At 42.0% G+C, this 16,760-nt stretch overlaps 1 protein-coding gene across 6 annotated transcripts in view; it reads right to left on the bottom strand.

Annotated features, from left to right (window-relative positions):
- ATXN2 (ataxin 2) overlaps positions 1-16,760 on the bottom strand; it is a 63,674-nt gene that overhangs the window by 17,433 nt on the left and 29,481 nt on the right. For 5 of the 6 annotated variants that reach the window (XM_088449221.1, XM_088449223.1, XM_088449222.1 and 2 more), the window contains 10 exons: positions 15,772-15,863; positions 15,112-15,309; positions 14,832-15,016; positions 14,245-14,454; positions 10,831-11,010; positions 10,322-10,519; positions 2,534-2,638; positions 1,914-1,981; positions 1,472-1,785; positions 37-100 (listed from right to left, as the gene is read on the bottom strand). In XM_088449221.1, coding sequence (XP_088305347.1) covers positions 37-100; positions 1,472-1,785; positions 1,914-1,981; positions 2,534-2,638; positions 10,322-10,519; positions 10,831-11,010; positions 14,245-14,454; positions 14,832-15,016; positions 15,112-15,309; positions 15,772-15,863 — 1,614 coding nt within the window. The remainder of the gene's footprint in view (positions 1-36; positions 101-1,471; positions 1,786-1,913; positions 1,982-2,533; positions 2,639-10,321; positions 10,520-10,830; positions 11,011-14,244; positions 14,455-14,831; positions 15,017-15,111; positions 15,310-15,771; positions 15,864-16,760) is intronic. The other variant, XM_088449226.1, reaches the window with a different exon arrangement.

Here is a 16,760-nt window from a genome sequence, read left to right as displayed (position 1 = left end):
TTTATAGGAAAGGACAGAACAAAAACAGGCAATTACTTGAGCATATGATCGTGGGTTAAACTCCTTAGCATTTGGATTTAGGGTAGATTTCCGTACTTGACTGAAAGAAGGACAAAAAAAAATAGAAAATGTTATTTAAAAAAGGTCACAGGCAATAATAAACAGATGTGATAAAATAAAAAAGCAAACTTCCTGAAAGACAAATGCAACCAAGACACTAAAGATATACATATCCTGATATCCCAGGTACTTGGCAATTTGTTAGTTGTACACAATTTTAAAAGGCAGTGAAACCAAAATGCTTTGAAAGCTTTACTTCATGTTGCATGTTACTAGACCAACGATTAAAAATTTAAGAAACTTCGTAAGATAGTTGGAGGCATTGCTATTTTGATATATGTAGCATTAAAAGCTTGTTCACATTAAGCCATTGCTATGTAGTGTGAAGGTGATTCAAGAAACCTGTGCTGACCCTGTAGTTCAGTCATATGTGGTTTATGATCATTTCATAAATCCCATCAATGGCAAAGCTGCCATAGACCAAGCAACGCACGCTGCAAGATATGGTAATGATCAGCCCAATATTACTTCATACCAAACCATTCTTATGACCTAATTTGAATGGGTGAACTCTACAGCATCAAAGTGCAACCCAAACCCAACAAGACTGCAGGTCTCTAGTGAGAAATGGTGGGATAGAGCCGACATCATGGCATACAGCATGGAGAAAATACATGCCAAATTTACAGGATTAGGAAGACAAAAATGTAAAGCTGCCCACACACATAGCTATATTTTACCCGATTTGGACGATTTCGACGAATCGTGACAAATAGTGTAAAATATGATCAAATCGTAAGTGTCCACTCACGATCACGATGCCAATGCCCGTCCCCACTCGTCGTACATTACACCTTCAGATCTGTGTGCTGTAGGGCAGATTTGCCAATCTGGGACACAATGCACTGGATGCACAATCGATCTTAAGTCAGATTGGACATTTTTTACTCCAAATCCTGAGGAGGACTGCCGGGGAGCTTCCTGGGGAGAGTTCAGGGGAAATCGCACACATCGTGGGATCGTGTGCAGAACGCTGTGTGTGTGGGCACCTTAAGATGCAAACACAAAAATGTGAAATACAGATGATCTGGTACAATTAGTAACCAAGGGGAAGAATCATCAACCCTTCTAAAGAGGACACATGGTGGTGTCACCCATAGCCACTATCAGACTATAGCCATCTAGTATATTCTATAAAATTTATAGGGTTTGATTGGTTGCTATGGGCAACACCAACCTTTTCCATATAGAAGGGATGCTCTGATAAGAACACAACTTTACATTTCATGCATTTGCACCACATTTTAGATGCTTCTCATTTGTCCAGTTGATGCAACGGTGTAACAAGAGGATGAGTGTGCATTACAGCTTGGTTTACTGCTCTGCAGGGAACAGCTGGAAAGTCACTTACTCTGTAGCATTTTCCTTTTTGTCTTCCTTGTCATCTCTATCCTGTTTGCCAGGTCCTGAGGTCTGTACACCTTGTGATGTAACCTCTGGGCCTCTCTTCGGCTCCGGACCACTACTGCTAATGACTGGGGAGATGCTGGGGCTGCTTGGTTTGCTGCTACTGTTGCTCGTAGGGGCATTACTGCCACTTTCACTGGTTGACTCCTTGGAATTTGAATCAGACTTTTCCTTCAAAAGCTCTCTGGGTTTTTCTACGTTATCGCGGCTTTTGCCAAGAAGTTGATCCATGGCATCAGGACTAGAACTAGACTGTAACTATACAGAAGATAAGCAGTTAGATGTATAGCAGTATCAGCTTAATGACATGAATAAGTTGTTGCATGCAACACCACTGCTCAGGTCTACACTGTACAGATTGAAAAATACCACATTAATGTACATACCCTGAAGTCATTTTTAAACTTCTTTAAGTCATCAAGTTGCTTTCTTTGCTCTGAAGCCATGGGAGACACTAATTAAATAAAATAAATCAGAAGAGATGTTTAGACCATTAACAAGTGAAGGGTTTCATAATTGCACAGAATAATCTAGAAATGGGCTGCTCTTATCTGAGTATAGAAAAAAAAAAAAAATATACCAAACAAACATGATACAAGCTGAGCACTGTAAGAGTATGATGTTGTGGTATAGAGGAACATTAGAGGATCTGGACTGACAAGTTATGGGACCCAAATCAAATCTTGAGCTGGGTACACGTTAATGTGTACACCTTAATTGTGTACCAGAATGATATGTAGGCCCCACATATTGTACTGCGGGTACAAATTGAGCGATGTAATGAATGACCCCTAGTTCCGCCCTTCATTACTCGCAACGGTGTCGCATGAGATATCGTCCGTTTGGCCATGCAGCGCGGCCGTCCAGACGATATCGCATGCGACTGTGGGAGCGTGCAGATAGCTACCCAAGCTACTAAACTTTATGATAAAATATTCCTAAACATGCATAACAAAATCAGTGAATTCTTCAAATATGGACATTAAAGTAGCATTTATGTACATACCTTTGTTGTCAGGTTTGCTAAAACTAGAAGAATCACTTTGTTTGATAGACTCTCTGCTTCCAGCTGGAGAATTTTGCCTTTGATCTTGTAATCTTGAGTCCTTAGCTAAAGAACAATAGCCATTATATAACCAGTTTTACGCAAAATGTTTCAGTACTTTAACTTAAAGGATAGATTTGCACATTTATTGTCCGTGAGAAATTATGACGTAGGAACAAACACCAAAGTTACCTATACTAACATTGCCTTCCGCATGGCATGTTTATTACAGTTGAGCAGCAAGAGAAAACTGGTTTTTATGCTTGGGCACAGGAAATTCAACAAGTCTAAACTACCCCTACTCTAAACCTCTGCATACTGCTGGGAGACTCCTAACCAAGTCACAATAGAACTAAATGAGAGGGGGAGGAGAGAGTTTTCCTCCAAAAAAAAAAAAAAAAAATAGTCTTTAAAAACCTACCCTTTTTACAATCTTGTTCACCTGCTTATAGATTACTGAGTCCATGAAGGGACACTAAAATGTAAAGGGATTTAACACGAGAATAAATATCCCATTTTCTAACTCATCCTACAGGTACGGTCAGAAGCAGTTGTGCACAACTTTTTGAATGCAAACTTTCGTGCACGTGTCAAAAAAATTGGGTGCTGACCAGTCATAGCAGTTAAATTCTCAATATCGTAGCGCCAAGGAGACACTGACTGATCTGGTAAAAATGAGCCACTTCAGGAGCAGGCTACCTTGGACCTATGTAAGGCTAAAAATAATACTCAAGTAATCCACCAAGCAATGCTCCGCTTTGAAAACAAGCCAGCCAATCTCAAGGGCTTCATAAGAGGACCACTTTTCCAGAGATATAATACAGCATATAGCAGAGGTTCCCAACCATGGTCCTCAAGGCTTGAAACAGTTCAGAGAGATCCATGGTTGAGCACAGGTGGTTAAATCAAATTAACTAAGGAACTAATTAAGTCACCTGTGCTCAACCATGGTTATCGCTAAAACCTGAACTAACTGTTGGGGAGCCTTGAAGACCACGTTTGGGAACTTCTGGCCTAAGGTCAAAATCCTGGTGTAGATAGCATTTGGACACCACTTTGTTCAAAACAGAAGCCCAAGAAATGGCCATATTTTCATGCCAAGATGTGAAGACCTACAAGATTGAGTCACTTGCTCAGAAACTCTAGCCATGTAGAGATCGCTTTAAAAAAAAACAAATAAAATGAAACTAAATTAAAATAGAGGTTCCTAAACTGTATCTTAAAGGCACCCCAACAGTCCATGTTTTAAGGATATCCAAGGTCTCTCTGTAGATGGCCTTTGGTCAGTTTCTTGGAGGCCAGAATTCATCAAAGACACAATGCCAAGGGAAAGACTTCAGGAGCATCTTAAGTTCCTCCATTTCCATGACGAATCAACTAGAGCCTGATGCCTGCCAGCTGACAAGTGCGCTTATCTCTGAACTTTGGGAGAAGTTTGTGGGAAACAAGTTTTATTTTCACCTGGGCGGTAACAATGAAGTCTATTGATTAGCAATTACTTCCCATCCAGAGAAGCAGCCACTAGGATGTCGTTCTCTGCCTCATGGAGCCATTTCTAAACCAAGGAAGTAACGTGACAAACAACTTCTCCAAAAGAAGAAACCATCGGTGGGGGCAACAAACAAAATTAGTCGTGAATTCCCAGATGAGGTGAAGCAGCCCAATGCAGAAACACACTCCACTACCATCTTGCAACAGACTGGCAGAGACTATGTACCAAGAAAAGAAAAGGGAAAAAAAAAATTATGTTGTTCTTCTAAGTACACTGCATGCTGAAATAGCAGTGAGCAAAGAAGGAAAGAAGAAACCATAGACTGTAACCTTCTACAACACCAAGTAGTAGGAGGTGGATGTGATTGACAAAAAGACTAGTAAATACACCAGAAAGGTTCCATGTAGGAGATGGCTGATGCATGCCTACAATATCTTGGACATGGCGGCAATCAATGTCTGGGTCATTATCAAGTAAATAAAAGAAATAAGAGAAGGAAGAAGTTAATTCTTCAGCTGGTGAATTAACTAAAGAGTGAAAGAGCAAAGAGATGTGCTTATTAGTTTACCTTGGTCCTGCATCAAGCAGTGTTAAATCTGTCTGTGCAAAGGCAACAAGAACACGGATTTCAGCGAGATGTGCCAGAAAGTCATGAGCGAAAAGTGTGCACAAAATGTACAAATCACGTGTACAAACTGTGTTTAGGAAATTCAGATTAAAAAAAAATTATTCTGAAAAAAAATGCACTTTTGAAAAATTAGAAACAGGGTACAGTGCTGGCCTAAGAAGCAACATTTTTGTATTCAAATCAGTAACCTAAAAGTATTAGGGAGAGGGCTAGGCTATGGGAAAGGTTGATTGGGGGGAGGGATAGGGTAAGCGTTACTTAGCAAATTCTGTTGGGATTCTGACTGTAGGGATGCTGCCGTCTGTATTCTGACAGTCGGCATACTGACCGCCAGAATCTTGTACACTATACAGACACAGACTCCATTAAGAGTTTGCAACCTGTGACCAGGTCTGGATCATGAATCGTATAATAGGTCTTGCAATTGACTATAGAATGCTCGATATAGCTGGCACTATTATCCTCAAGTCCATGCAGTGTACTGGAATCCTTGTCAAGGATCTTCAGCCATCTCACTTTATTCTTGGGAGAATTATCTGGAGTCTAACCCTTACCAAGACTGAAAAACAGGAGCCTGACCCTTCTACAGTTAGATATGGCAGCTTCCAAGATCATTTTCTTGGAGGGTGAAACCTGGACCAGGCCCTGCACATACTGTGCCTGAGTATGTCTGATAAGGTGAGAAAGCCTCTAACATTATGGTTGAGCACCCCCAAAAGGGGAAGAGCTTTCTTCAAGGCTCCCATAGAAAGGGGTGGAGGAGGGGAGATCCCCGCTTGAGACCCCTTGGAAGTGTAGCAAGCTGCATAGGAATAATAGAATAGGTAAAGGATCTTGCCACGGTTGGCTCTGCCATCTCAGTGGAACACACTATAGTCAAGGATGGACTTTGGCAACCCACACATGAAAGAAACATGCATTTAGAATTGCATGCAATGTTCTGAAACAAGAAAAACCAAAAGCACACTTTAATTAATTTCATTCTAATCCATGCCACTAAAGCCATAGATTATTTCTATAATTAGAATACAGATGTTAAATATATGCAGCATAACTATTTTTGGGACCAACTTTATTTTATGTACTTAAAAACAAAAAACACAAAACAAAAAACAGTTATGGTAACACTTCCCTTTGTTAACTCTTTCTTAGAAGTCTATAGGGTCCACAGGGAGACAATGGGGTGTAGGTGGAACCTTCGGAGACCAGACACCAACAGCTAAAGCTTTTCAATCTCAGGATGCTCCGGTCCTTTCCCTTATACCCCCACCCACAGCCTGAGGGCAACTCAGTTTTGTTAACAAGCCCAAGGCAGGAGCAGGATAGGAGAGAAGGAAGACTGGTACACTGAAGAATCACACTCACACAGAGAAGGAAACAAGTGACCAAGAGATGTAACCCATAGAAAAGCCAGGAGCGTCAGGGCTGGTGCCCTGTGGACCCTATGGACTGCGAAGAAAGTCAAAATGTAGGCTTTACCATAAAACTCCTTTTCTTCTTCGGATTCCATAGGGCTCCAGAGAGAGACAAAGGGGATGTCCCAAAGTAGCTGTTCAAGGGCAGGAACGCTCTTGAGCTGATAGGAGAACCCTACGCCCGAAGGAAGCATCCTGAGAAGCAAATGTATCAAAAGCATGAAACCTAAGAAAGGTGTGGACAGACGACCAGGTGGCTGCCCTACATAGCTGTTCAGCTGAGCCACGCCAGGCTCAGCTGAACAGCTATGCAGCTTCCAGGGCCACTGGTGACCAGTGGCCCTGGAAGGAGTGCTGGCCGGTCACTGGGCCCCACCCTTGGAGGCTTGCGTCCGTGGTGAGGAGAGCCGGATCCAAAAGGGGCGACCCTTCTTTAAACGGAATGTCTATAGCCACCAGGCTAGGGACAGATGAACCTCTGAGGGGAGGCCCATCATCTGGGATCGAAGAAGATGGAATAGACCGTTCCACCTGGAGAGGATCAGGTGTTGTAGGGGCCTGGAGTGAAACCAAGCGAACTCCACCATGTTGAGGGTGGACACCATTAATTCCAATGTCTGAATTGCAGCAAGACTTGACACTCAGCAACTGCGGATCAGTATGCGCACTCGGTGTTGTATTAAGGTGATCTTGTCTGTTAGACGCTCAGGTTCAGAGAATCTTTTTAAGAGGGCTCCTAAATGCAAATGCACCATTCTTTGAGAAGGTGTCAGGGAAGACTTTTTCCAGTTGATCAGCCACCCGTGCGTTTGTAGGAAGGCAATTGTTACCTGCAGATGATGGTGAAGAATCTCTGGGGAGCTGTCCAACAGTAAGAGGTCGTCTAAGTATGGGAGTAGTCTGATCCCTTGATGACGAAGGGAAGCCACCATAACTGCCTTGATTTTGGTAAAGACCCAAGGGGCCGTTGAGAGGCCAAATGGTAAGGCCTGAAATTGGTAATGCTGCTGTAGGATAGAAAACCTGAGATATTGTTGATGAGAAGGCGCTATAGGTACATGTAGGTAAGCGTCCTGAATGTCCAGACACCATAAAATCCCCAGGCTCCATAGCCAGGATAATAGATCAGCGTGTTCAGAGATTTGAGGTTGAGGATAGGCCTATGAGACCCGTTGGGCTTCTGAACAAGGAAAAGGGTAGAATAATAGCCCTTGCCTCATTCGGAGAAGGGTACCGGAATTATTACTGCTGAATTCAGCAAGGACTGAATGGCTTTTTGGAGCAGCAGGGCGTTGCAATAGGAAGGATAGAGCATATCCGTGGGAGACCACTACTTCTCTTACCCAGGCGTCTGATGTGGTCTGATGTCAAAACTGGGCAAATTGAAGAAGCCGGCCTCCCAGGGAGAGGCCCGCCCGTCAGGCTGTAGGCTTGTCCTCAGACTTGGCAGGTGGATGTCTAGTAGCCCAGGCTTGTTTGGCCCTAGGCTGGGAGGCCTTGGCTGATGCCGTGGAAAAGACTGACCCTTAGCTTTTCCTTGAGGGCGAAAGGAGCGAAAAGATGACATCCAAGGCTTTGTATTATATGTAGAGGGCAGGAACGCCGTCTTGGAAGCTGCCACAATTTTATTAAATTGTGATCAAACAAGACATCTCCAGAATAAGGAAGGGACTCCAGAGTCCTTTTTGAACCAGAGTCTGCTTTCCAGGAAAGGAGCCAAACAATACGGCGAGCCACTACCAAAGTGGCAGATATCCTGGAGGCCAGGAGAGCCATATCCATAGCTGCTTCTCCCAAGTAGGAGGCTGCATCTCTAATGTGAGATATGTAGGATAGTTTTTCCCTTAAAGCATCATGGAGGGGGGTGTGGAGAATGTCTCTTCAAGGGCCTCTGCCCAACTCTCAATGGCTTTTGCCACACAGGCCGTAGTCCTAGTAGGATAAGCTTCTATATGCCCATCTGTAGTCTCCACCAAGGAGGTTGCAGTATGGATAGGTAGGGTGGCATTCTTAACCAGATGTATTACACGAGAATCCACTGCTGGGGGAACTTCTAATTTAGTGCAATCAGTAGCTGTAAGAGGGTAAATGGAACTTAAACATTTTGGAATTTGAAACCTTTTACCGGGCATATTCCATGTTTCACTCATGTGATCAGAGTGAGGGAACACTGGCAAAACTACCTTTTGTTGTTTAAAAACTGGTTGTCTTTTCTTGGGGGCGGGTTCTTCCTCTATTTGTAAAATAGATTTTACAGCTCTCACAAGAGCAGGTATATTTAATTTAGAGGGTGGCTCGTAGTCTCCTGAGACGGAGTCAGAGTGAGAGAGGTCTGCGTCTTCCGTCTCCCCAGATATATCAGAATCAGTTAACTGTGTGGACTGGGAAGATAACCGCACATTTAGTAGGTTTAGCAGGTAAAGGCTTTTCCTTTTGCAGCATTTGCTGAAAAACATGGGGAGGCAAAGGATTTGCAGGGAGTACCTGCCATCCCACAGGGGGGGCTACCACGGGGACAGTTAAGTGGTCCACAATCTGTCAGTACCTTAGAAAAGGCAGCCCAGGGTGGGTCCTGAGGAGGAGACACCGGGGCTGAGGGGCCTGAGTCTGTGCAACAATTTGTACAAAGACCATCCTGAATTAGGTCCTCTGAGGCTAAGCTCACGGAGTAGGACTTACAAGACACCAGAGTAAAAGCAGCAGCATCAGCCTGCTTGTTATTCCTTCCTCTGCCAGACATAGCCACAAGAATAATAAAACACAGTATGATACTGCATAGTGGTTCAATGCACTGTATGTGTAATATGGCACAGTGTAGTGTACAACCAAGCTATATAGTATGTGACAGCCCCTCACAAATATATAGGAGAGATACAATGAACCCCCTATACCTTAGTAGGTCAGGGTAAAATTAGAATAAAGGGAAAGGTATAAGCTGACCGTATAGAAAAGGAGAGATCATAGCTAGCACAAGTCACATACAAACGCAGGAAAAAAAAAAAAAAAGCCACTATATAGATCTGCAATTGGCACTACAATCAACTACACAGACCGCAGTGGCTGGTAGGATATAACGCTGTATAACCTGCCCCATGGGAGAGATACAGGACCCAGCCTTTCCGGAGACTCTGAAGCAGAAAATGGCAGCTGCGTGTCTGAGGGGGCGGGGGGTGAGGGAGGAGCAGCTCAGGGAACAGCTAGCCGCAGTGGAATGGCACCCTGAGCTGGGGGAGGGGCTGCAGGGAGAGCAGTCTCCCCATGCTGACTTTAACCATCGGGTGCCCTGGCCTCTAAATATGCCTTTGCGTCAGTATATTAATGCCCCAGTGGTCTAGTGGAGTTGTGGGCGCACCAGTGTCCACATCAGCGCATCCGGTCCATCTCCTGAGAACGGAGGCTAGACTTCGTAAAGACGGGGCTTGGTGTCACAGCGCGGAGGAGTGACTGTCCCTTACAGTCTTTTGCTGCTGCTCAGTTTTAAACCTTAGAAATAAAAATTCAAATCATGAAAATAAGCATGGGCTGCTTGAAGCAGCCACACTTAAAAAAGGCTGACCCAGCTCCTGTCGGACACCAACGAAACTGCGTTGCCCTCAGGCTGTGGGCGGGATATAGACGGAAGGACCGGAGCAGCCTGGGATTGAAAAGCTTTGCTGTTGGTGTCCGGTCCTCCAAGGTCCCACCTACACCCCATTGTCTCCCTATGGACCATGAAGAAGAAAACCAACCAATATTTTGGAAATAAGGCTACACTTTCATATGGGCAGACACACACGTCAGCACCAAAAGAGCGTTTTGGTGTTCTTTGATTAAACCCAGTCAGCGATTACCCGGTGATAAGCATATACCCGTGTGTCAAACAGCACCTTTATTTGGAAAGCTTGGAAGACTTGAGTGCAGAGAGACAATGACATTTCTGGTTAATTCATACATAAGAGCTTTAACTTTGATAAAGCAAATAACATAATTTGCTTTATTTTACCTGCAACATATCTGATCAGGATATAGTCCTGATTATACAGAACATAATTTAGTAATCTATAGAGAAGGGAGTAAAAACATTCCTAACAGTGCTGTATATTGCTGTAAAACTACCTCAATGGCTCATAAGGAAATGTCAATTTGGGGATTTAGCTCTTTAGTCCTTCAAGAGACTTTTGTTCTTGTTCATGACTTGATTAACCGCAAAAAATATAATCTGGAGAAGTACACACCTTCACATGAGGGGGTAACTGCTCTATTGGAAGCAGGGGTTGCAGGTGTTGGAGATCCAGTGGGTACAGGCATGCTAACAGATTCAGGTGCAATAGACCCAGACTGAGGAGAGCTTATAGCTGGTCCCGGGGCTCCACTTCCCATGGCACTCTGTCTTGGAGACCGGGGTCTGTGCGTCTTGGGGGAAAGTCTTTGCACTAGAAAAGAAGCACAACGTCATACAGCACGGCATTGTGTGTACAAGGCCCACAGACCATTCTGATTTCCTTGCAGGGGTGGAGATCTACTGCGGTCTAATTCATTATAAAAATGTTCCAATTACAAACCTAAATCTGACAAATTCTTAGTACTTCCACAAACAATATTGCATACCGAGCAGTAGATTAAACCACATTTATAGGAAGGCATAAGATACAAAAGTTTGTATATTTCTCCTTTAAGACTATGTTTTAATATTTTTGGGAGGGGATGTGGGTGTGCTTTAAATACAAACACGTATCATACTTACCACCGCTCACAACAGATGACCAAGTGCCTCCTGAAGAGTTGTTTCGAGTAGGCGGAGCAGACACTTCTCCAGGTTCATTGCGAGAAACAAATTCTAGACCTCCACATATCGTGCTCCTACCATTAGAAACTCTATGAGGGCGGGGATGCCGCTGTGCTTTGGGAGACATCCTGGGAGGTCCTACAATTGGAACAAATGCCAAATTTACTATTATATCAAGCTAAAAATTGGAGGGCAATAGTTTTAATGGTTGTTGACAGGCGGTGGAAATAAAGTTGCTGTGAAAATGTGAATACAACTTTCAATATATATATTTATAGGATAAGCAGGTGGCAAACCAAAATGCACTTCTCCATATCTGTTAAAACAAGCACATTTTAATAACACAACACATTTAGCAACATACCCATGCAACTCACAACAAAAGCCATGTTAGTAAAGTTTAACACTGGTATGTAGCTACACGTCAGACTTGCCTAAAAGCATCTTACATAAACGCAAAAGGATAACCAAGTGTACAACATGCTTTACATAAGGATCTCCTAACATATGAATCATTAAATAACGTTGTGTGTTTGACAATGCATTTGCATTAGTGTAAAATACTGTGCAAAGAGTAAGGCTAACTGCAGTGTCCTTATTTGAGATAATATTCCTGCTCATCTCAAACATTTTCCTAGCCAATAACATTTATAAGTGTTCCTAGCAATTATGAGAACATTAAAGTGAATACAATAAATGCCTAAAACTAAAGCAAAATATATAAAATACATAACCACCTCTCTGGTTCCGGCACAGTAAGTACTGAAAAAAAACTTTCCCCGTCTTACCCTACCGATTGATCTTCTGTTCAGTCAGCTGACGAGCCGTTGTTCCTGACCAACGGCTCCTAGGGTCAGCGGCTATAAACAAGTCGTCTAGCTGCACTGACTGAACATAAGATCGTTCAGTAGGGTAAAGCTGGGTACACACTTTTACGATTGTAGGCTGATCGGGTAAAACTGTCCCGATCAACCGTGCAGTCTGACTCCAGTGTGACCTAGTCAGCCGCGTACACACTGTGCAGACAGAGCACGGCGTGTACGGGCTTCTATAGGATCGGGAGGTTGACCCGATAAATATTAAACCATACATATGATGCGACCTCCTGATCCTGACCATTGCAGGAGCTTTAAAAGTCCTTTACCGGCTAACGCTCCTGCATCGGGACAGCATACACACCTATACAATCCAACGGCCGTTCTCTCGATATTAGATGAACGGCCCAATGATTGTAGAAGCGTGTACCCAGCTTTGGACGGGAAAGTTTCTGTACTTACTGTGCTGGAACCTGAGAGGTTAATCACCACATTCATATAAAAGGGGCTATAAACATCTTTTAAGTGTGCATTTTATGTGTGTCCTATTAACTGATTAAACTCTGCAGATCCGTTATTATACATATTATGTATTTTTTGCTATAATTTTATGTTTATTACTTAATTTTTAGCACTTTCTGGTAGCAAACATAATTTAAGACAATTTATTTCATTTAAGAAAGCTGCTTGGGTAACACATTAGAAGCGTTTGACCAAATTCTATGTTCCTAGCAAGTGTCTTCTACAAACCAGGGTGCATGTGGAGTTTATGCCCCTTTAGCCAATGTGCTGGCCTCCTAAATACTGTAAAACAAGCCTAATTTACATAATCCAATTACTCCAACAGAAAACTGTTCTAACAATGAAAAGATAAGACCTGTACCTGAAATACTTCATAGAAAGTTTCCTGTGTTGTAAATTATACCCCCTCTCTGGCTCTAGCAAGGGAGGCTTGCACAAGATATACAATTAAGCCCATAGCTATGGTGCCTCAAACTATGGTGTATAATCTCCAGCTGCTTAAGACAAATGTACGGCACTATATAATATAAACACTAACATGAAGGATTAAATTATTTATATACTCCCGAGGAAAGGTCATTAGTGCAAGACAAGACGTGATCTAGTTGACTATGAGGGAGGGAGACCCCACAAAACACCACTTCTGTAAATAAAGCTATGTAATCACCTCATTCCTGCCATCAGTCTCCTTAAATCACATTTGCTAGTGATATTGTGTGCAAATGAAAGACAGACAACAAATAAAATCTCTAGGACAAATAGGTAGCAGGATATATAGGTAGTTTTTCATCTTTTAAAATAAATTACGTAGAGAAGCAGCCATAATTAGACAAAAAAATTTAATCCTTACAAGAAAGCTGCAAGGAATATATAAATAAAACAGACTCCCAAAAGAAGGTGCATTAGAAGGAGCTTTACACTTGGAACATGATATTTACTTAACATACTATAGTCCCAATGATGGCACTTTCGGTGCGACAGGCAACCATCAACTTGTAGCGCACCTTTTATTGCATTTTGCAGGGTCCTGGCTTTTGGTTATACCCGAGGCCTCTGCAGATCACTTTTGCACAACCTATAGCAGGAAATCTGCGCTAGAGTGATGCGGTGTCAGAAGTTAAATATAAGTGTCAGGGCTCTGCTAATTACATTGGGAAGGGAGAAATAAAATTCACACTTAAAATGTAAAAAAAAAACAAAAAAACCTTGTGCCCTATCAGCAATCAAGCATGCCACTTATACATTAAAGGAACAAACGTATGAGTAATATAGTTTGCAGCAACTGTGGTATATTGTGGTGGGATGGGATATTAAAAAACAGAATATATTTTGTCTCCAAGAAACAAAAATATACACAGATGATGAATGACAAAACATAGCAAGGGAACCTCCATGCCAAAACAAAAAAGGGGAAAAGAAAGTGGGATTTTGAACTGATTAAGTGCACGTTATTTGGTTTAAGACAGAGCAGACAGAACAAGGACATGTACTTTATACTCAAGCTTTGTAAAAGCAACTTTATTAACTGAGAAGGGAACCAGCATCATTAAAAGGGGGGAAAAAATTGGGTGAAGAGAACACTGATTTAAATCCCATCAATGTGGTTTATTGGTAATACATAAGTAGGAAGTGAATAGGTCATGAGATTATTAGATGTTCACCACATTATTTGAGGGTGTCAAGAAGAAAAAAAAAAAAAGCCCATAATGTAAACTTCTTTAAGAATGAGTAGCATTTGGATTACTTTCATAGAAACGACTAACAAACAAACTATATGGAGTACTCAATGGCTCTGCAGTGAATGCAAGCAACACAATAAGCTGATCATGCTGCACAGAAAACACTACTGTATGCACTGGTGTAGAAGATAACTGCAGTCCAATTTAAATAGTCTCAAGACAAGTATATAGATTAGGAAGCCTGATCAGGGTTGCAAAACATCGAAGCTGTAGATGTGATTAAGGTCTAAGACGTCCCATAAGCATAAGGATGTGAAGGGGTTTTACAATACAAACAAAAAACAGAGGTGTTGTACCTTCTGAAGACATGCGTTTAGGCATAGTAGAGACAGGAGCTGGAGAACCATGAGCAGAGGGGTGAGACGGGGGCCTGGATGGCCGCGAAGGGGGCCTGGAGGGCGGCCTTGTAGGGGTGGCTGCCCGAGGTGGAAGAGAGTTGGGACCTGACTGGTAGCGAGAAGGTGGGCGGGAAGAAGGAGATGGACAAGGCGATGGCCAGGGAACACCTGACAGAACAAATGAGATGAAGTATAAAAAATAAAAATATGGGATGAAAAGGTGGAACAAAAATAAACACAACCAAACAAAAAGTAAATTAAATATAAGTATATAACAGAGGGGAGATGGTTTATTGTATTTAATGTGTACGTTTACAAAATGTTTCACAAATATATCACTTGTACGGTGATAACTCCAGCTCACTCCAATTGCTTTTATTTCATGTAGCAGATCTAAACACCAATATATTAGAGAATCATTTGATAACATAGCTCCTAAAAAAAAAATCCGATAGACACTTACCACCCTGCGTCAAACACAGGTAAAGTCTGAGCAATGCGTCTGAAACAAATTAAATATCGGTTAATAGGATTCTGAGACTTGCCTCCATTAACTACTCTTTGGTCAGATCCAGAATTAGGACTGAACTCTGAAGAATGGGATCCAGTTCTTGAGGGTATAGGCCCCGATCCAGATTGGCCCATTCTTGGGGAATTTTGCCTTACACTGTGGCTACTCCATGACATGCCATCTTTACTTCTCTGTCCGGGTGGAACATACTTATTTTCTCTATGAAGGAGGAGGAAAAAAATAATTTTTTTTTACATGAATCTTAATACACAATGCAAATCATAATCCACAAACCGTTCAAACTGTTACCTCACCTACTAGCCACAGAATGTCCTTCTCTATCACACATGTTCCGTTGTACTGCTGTGTACTTTTCCTCCTCAGAACGATCATCATTTTCCAAGGCAACGCGGGCTTTATATTGAGAGCTGGACTCAATCTCTTCAGCTATTTGAGCAGCTCTTGCTTCCCTCTTTAAATACTCTTCAGAATTGTCCCTTTCCAAAGGTACACTGTTGTAAAACAAATGTAATTTCATGTACATTTATTTAGGCTTCAAAGCAAACATCAGTAAGGGGAGGACAAGGTGGTGGTAGAAAGAAAAATAAAATAAAAATAATCTTAAACTGCTATACTCCCCCAATGAAACAAGTCTTATCAATACCTGTTCTGCAAACAAAACAAAAAAAAAATTTATAGCATGACAGCATGAAACAATAGCAGTAAGATCTCCATTAAAAACTACTACGCACAAGCATTTTAAGAGAAAAAGACCACACAACATTTAAGAAATTAAGGTTTTCATGCCTCTAGGAATACTGGTTGCAAGCATAAAAAACCCCCACACCACATTATCGTGGGCTATTGAGAGCGATTTTAATGGTTTTTAGATTATAAAAACAGCTTTCAAAAAGAAAATTTTTGAAGACATGCCTATGGTAAAGAGATACTTGTAGAAATGCTTAAGTACTTACGTATAAGAGGAAAGGCTACTGTCATAGGTTGATACAACACCATAATTTTCTTCATTGTAGCGAAACATTTCATTGGGATCCCAACCATTAGACTACAGACAGAAGAGCATGGTCAATAACAGAAATAACCAAAACCCACAAAACTCCTGAATATTGTACTATCCACCCCAAAATCATAAGTAGTTTACATTATGGGAAACTCAATGAGCAGAAGCCTACTGTTCACACTAGGCCATGTTAGCAGGGAGTTGCACCCTGCCCATTTTATAAAAAGAACCATGGATGCCAGTGTTTTGTGCATGATGCGCATCATCCAGATTCTTCCACATCTGTGGCCGGCAGTAAATCATACTGAATCTGTATGGCCAACCGCAACTCTCCCACAGCAGACAGAGGCGGAGCAGACAGCAGCCCCTTGGCTAATATGGCCAAAGTTAAATTCACCTTCTATAGTTGTCCTGCTTTGGCAGTGAGCAATAAACCCTCCCCCTGCTACCTGTGCTTCTGACTGGTAGCTGCTGACTTACACTAGAGCATGGGTGGGCAATAAGCAGCCCTCTAGCTGTTGTCGAACTACACATCCCAGCAATCGTAAAGCAGGTAGATCCTTCAGCACAACATACTAAAGACACCTGGTGGCATGCACACTAGGTGCATACTCAGAGAGGGTCCTATGTGCAGCTTTGTTAAACCTTTAGAACCGTAAATAATTGTGTTTTAGTATAAAGAAGTTTTATTGAATCCGATATTCATTTTAAAAGAATAAGATGTGCTGTAAAGAAAAACTAATAAATACAAAACATAAGCTTAAAAATTATAAAGTAGAGGTCAATTTACACATTAAAATACTGTTTACCGTATATACTCGAGTATAAGTCGACCCGAATATAAGCCGAGGTACCTACTTTTAAACAAAAAAACTGGGAAAACTTACTGACTCGAGTATAAGCCTAGTGTGGGAAATGGCAGCAGCTGGTAGTGCCCCCAGT

This window comes from Taudactylus pleione, unplaced genomic scaffold (assembly GCF_031769625.1).
Source record: "Taudactylus pleione unplaced genomic scaffold, aTauple2 ptg000479l, whole genome shotgun sequence".
NCBI classification, from domain to species: Eukaryota; Metazoa; Chordata; class Amphibia; order Anura; family Myobatrachidae; genus Taudactylus; species Taudactylus pleione.
This window is presented reverse-complemented; position numbering and strand designations above follow the sequence as displayed.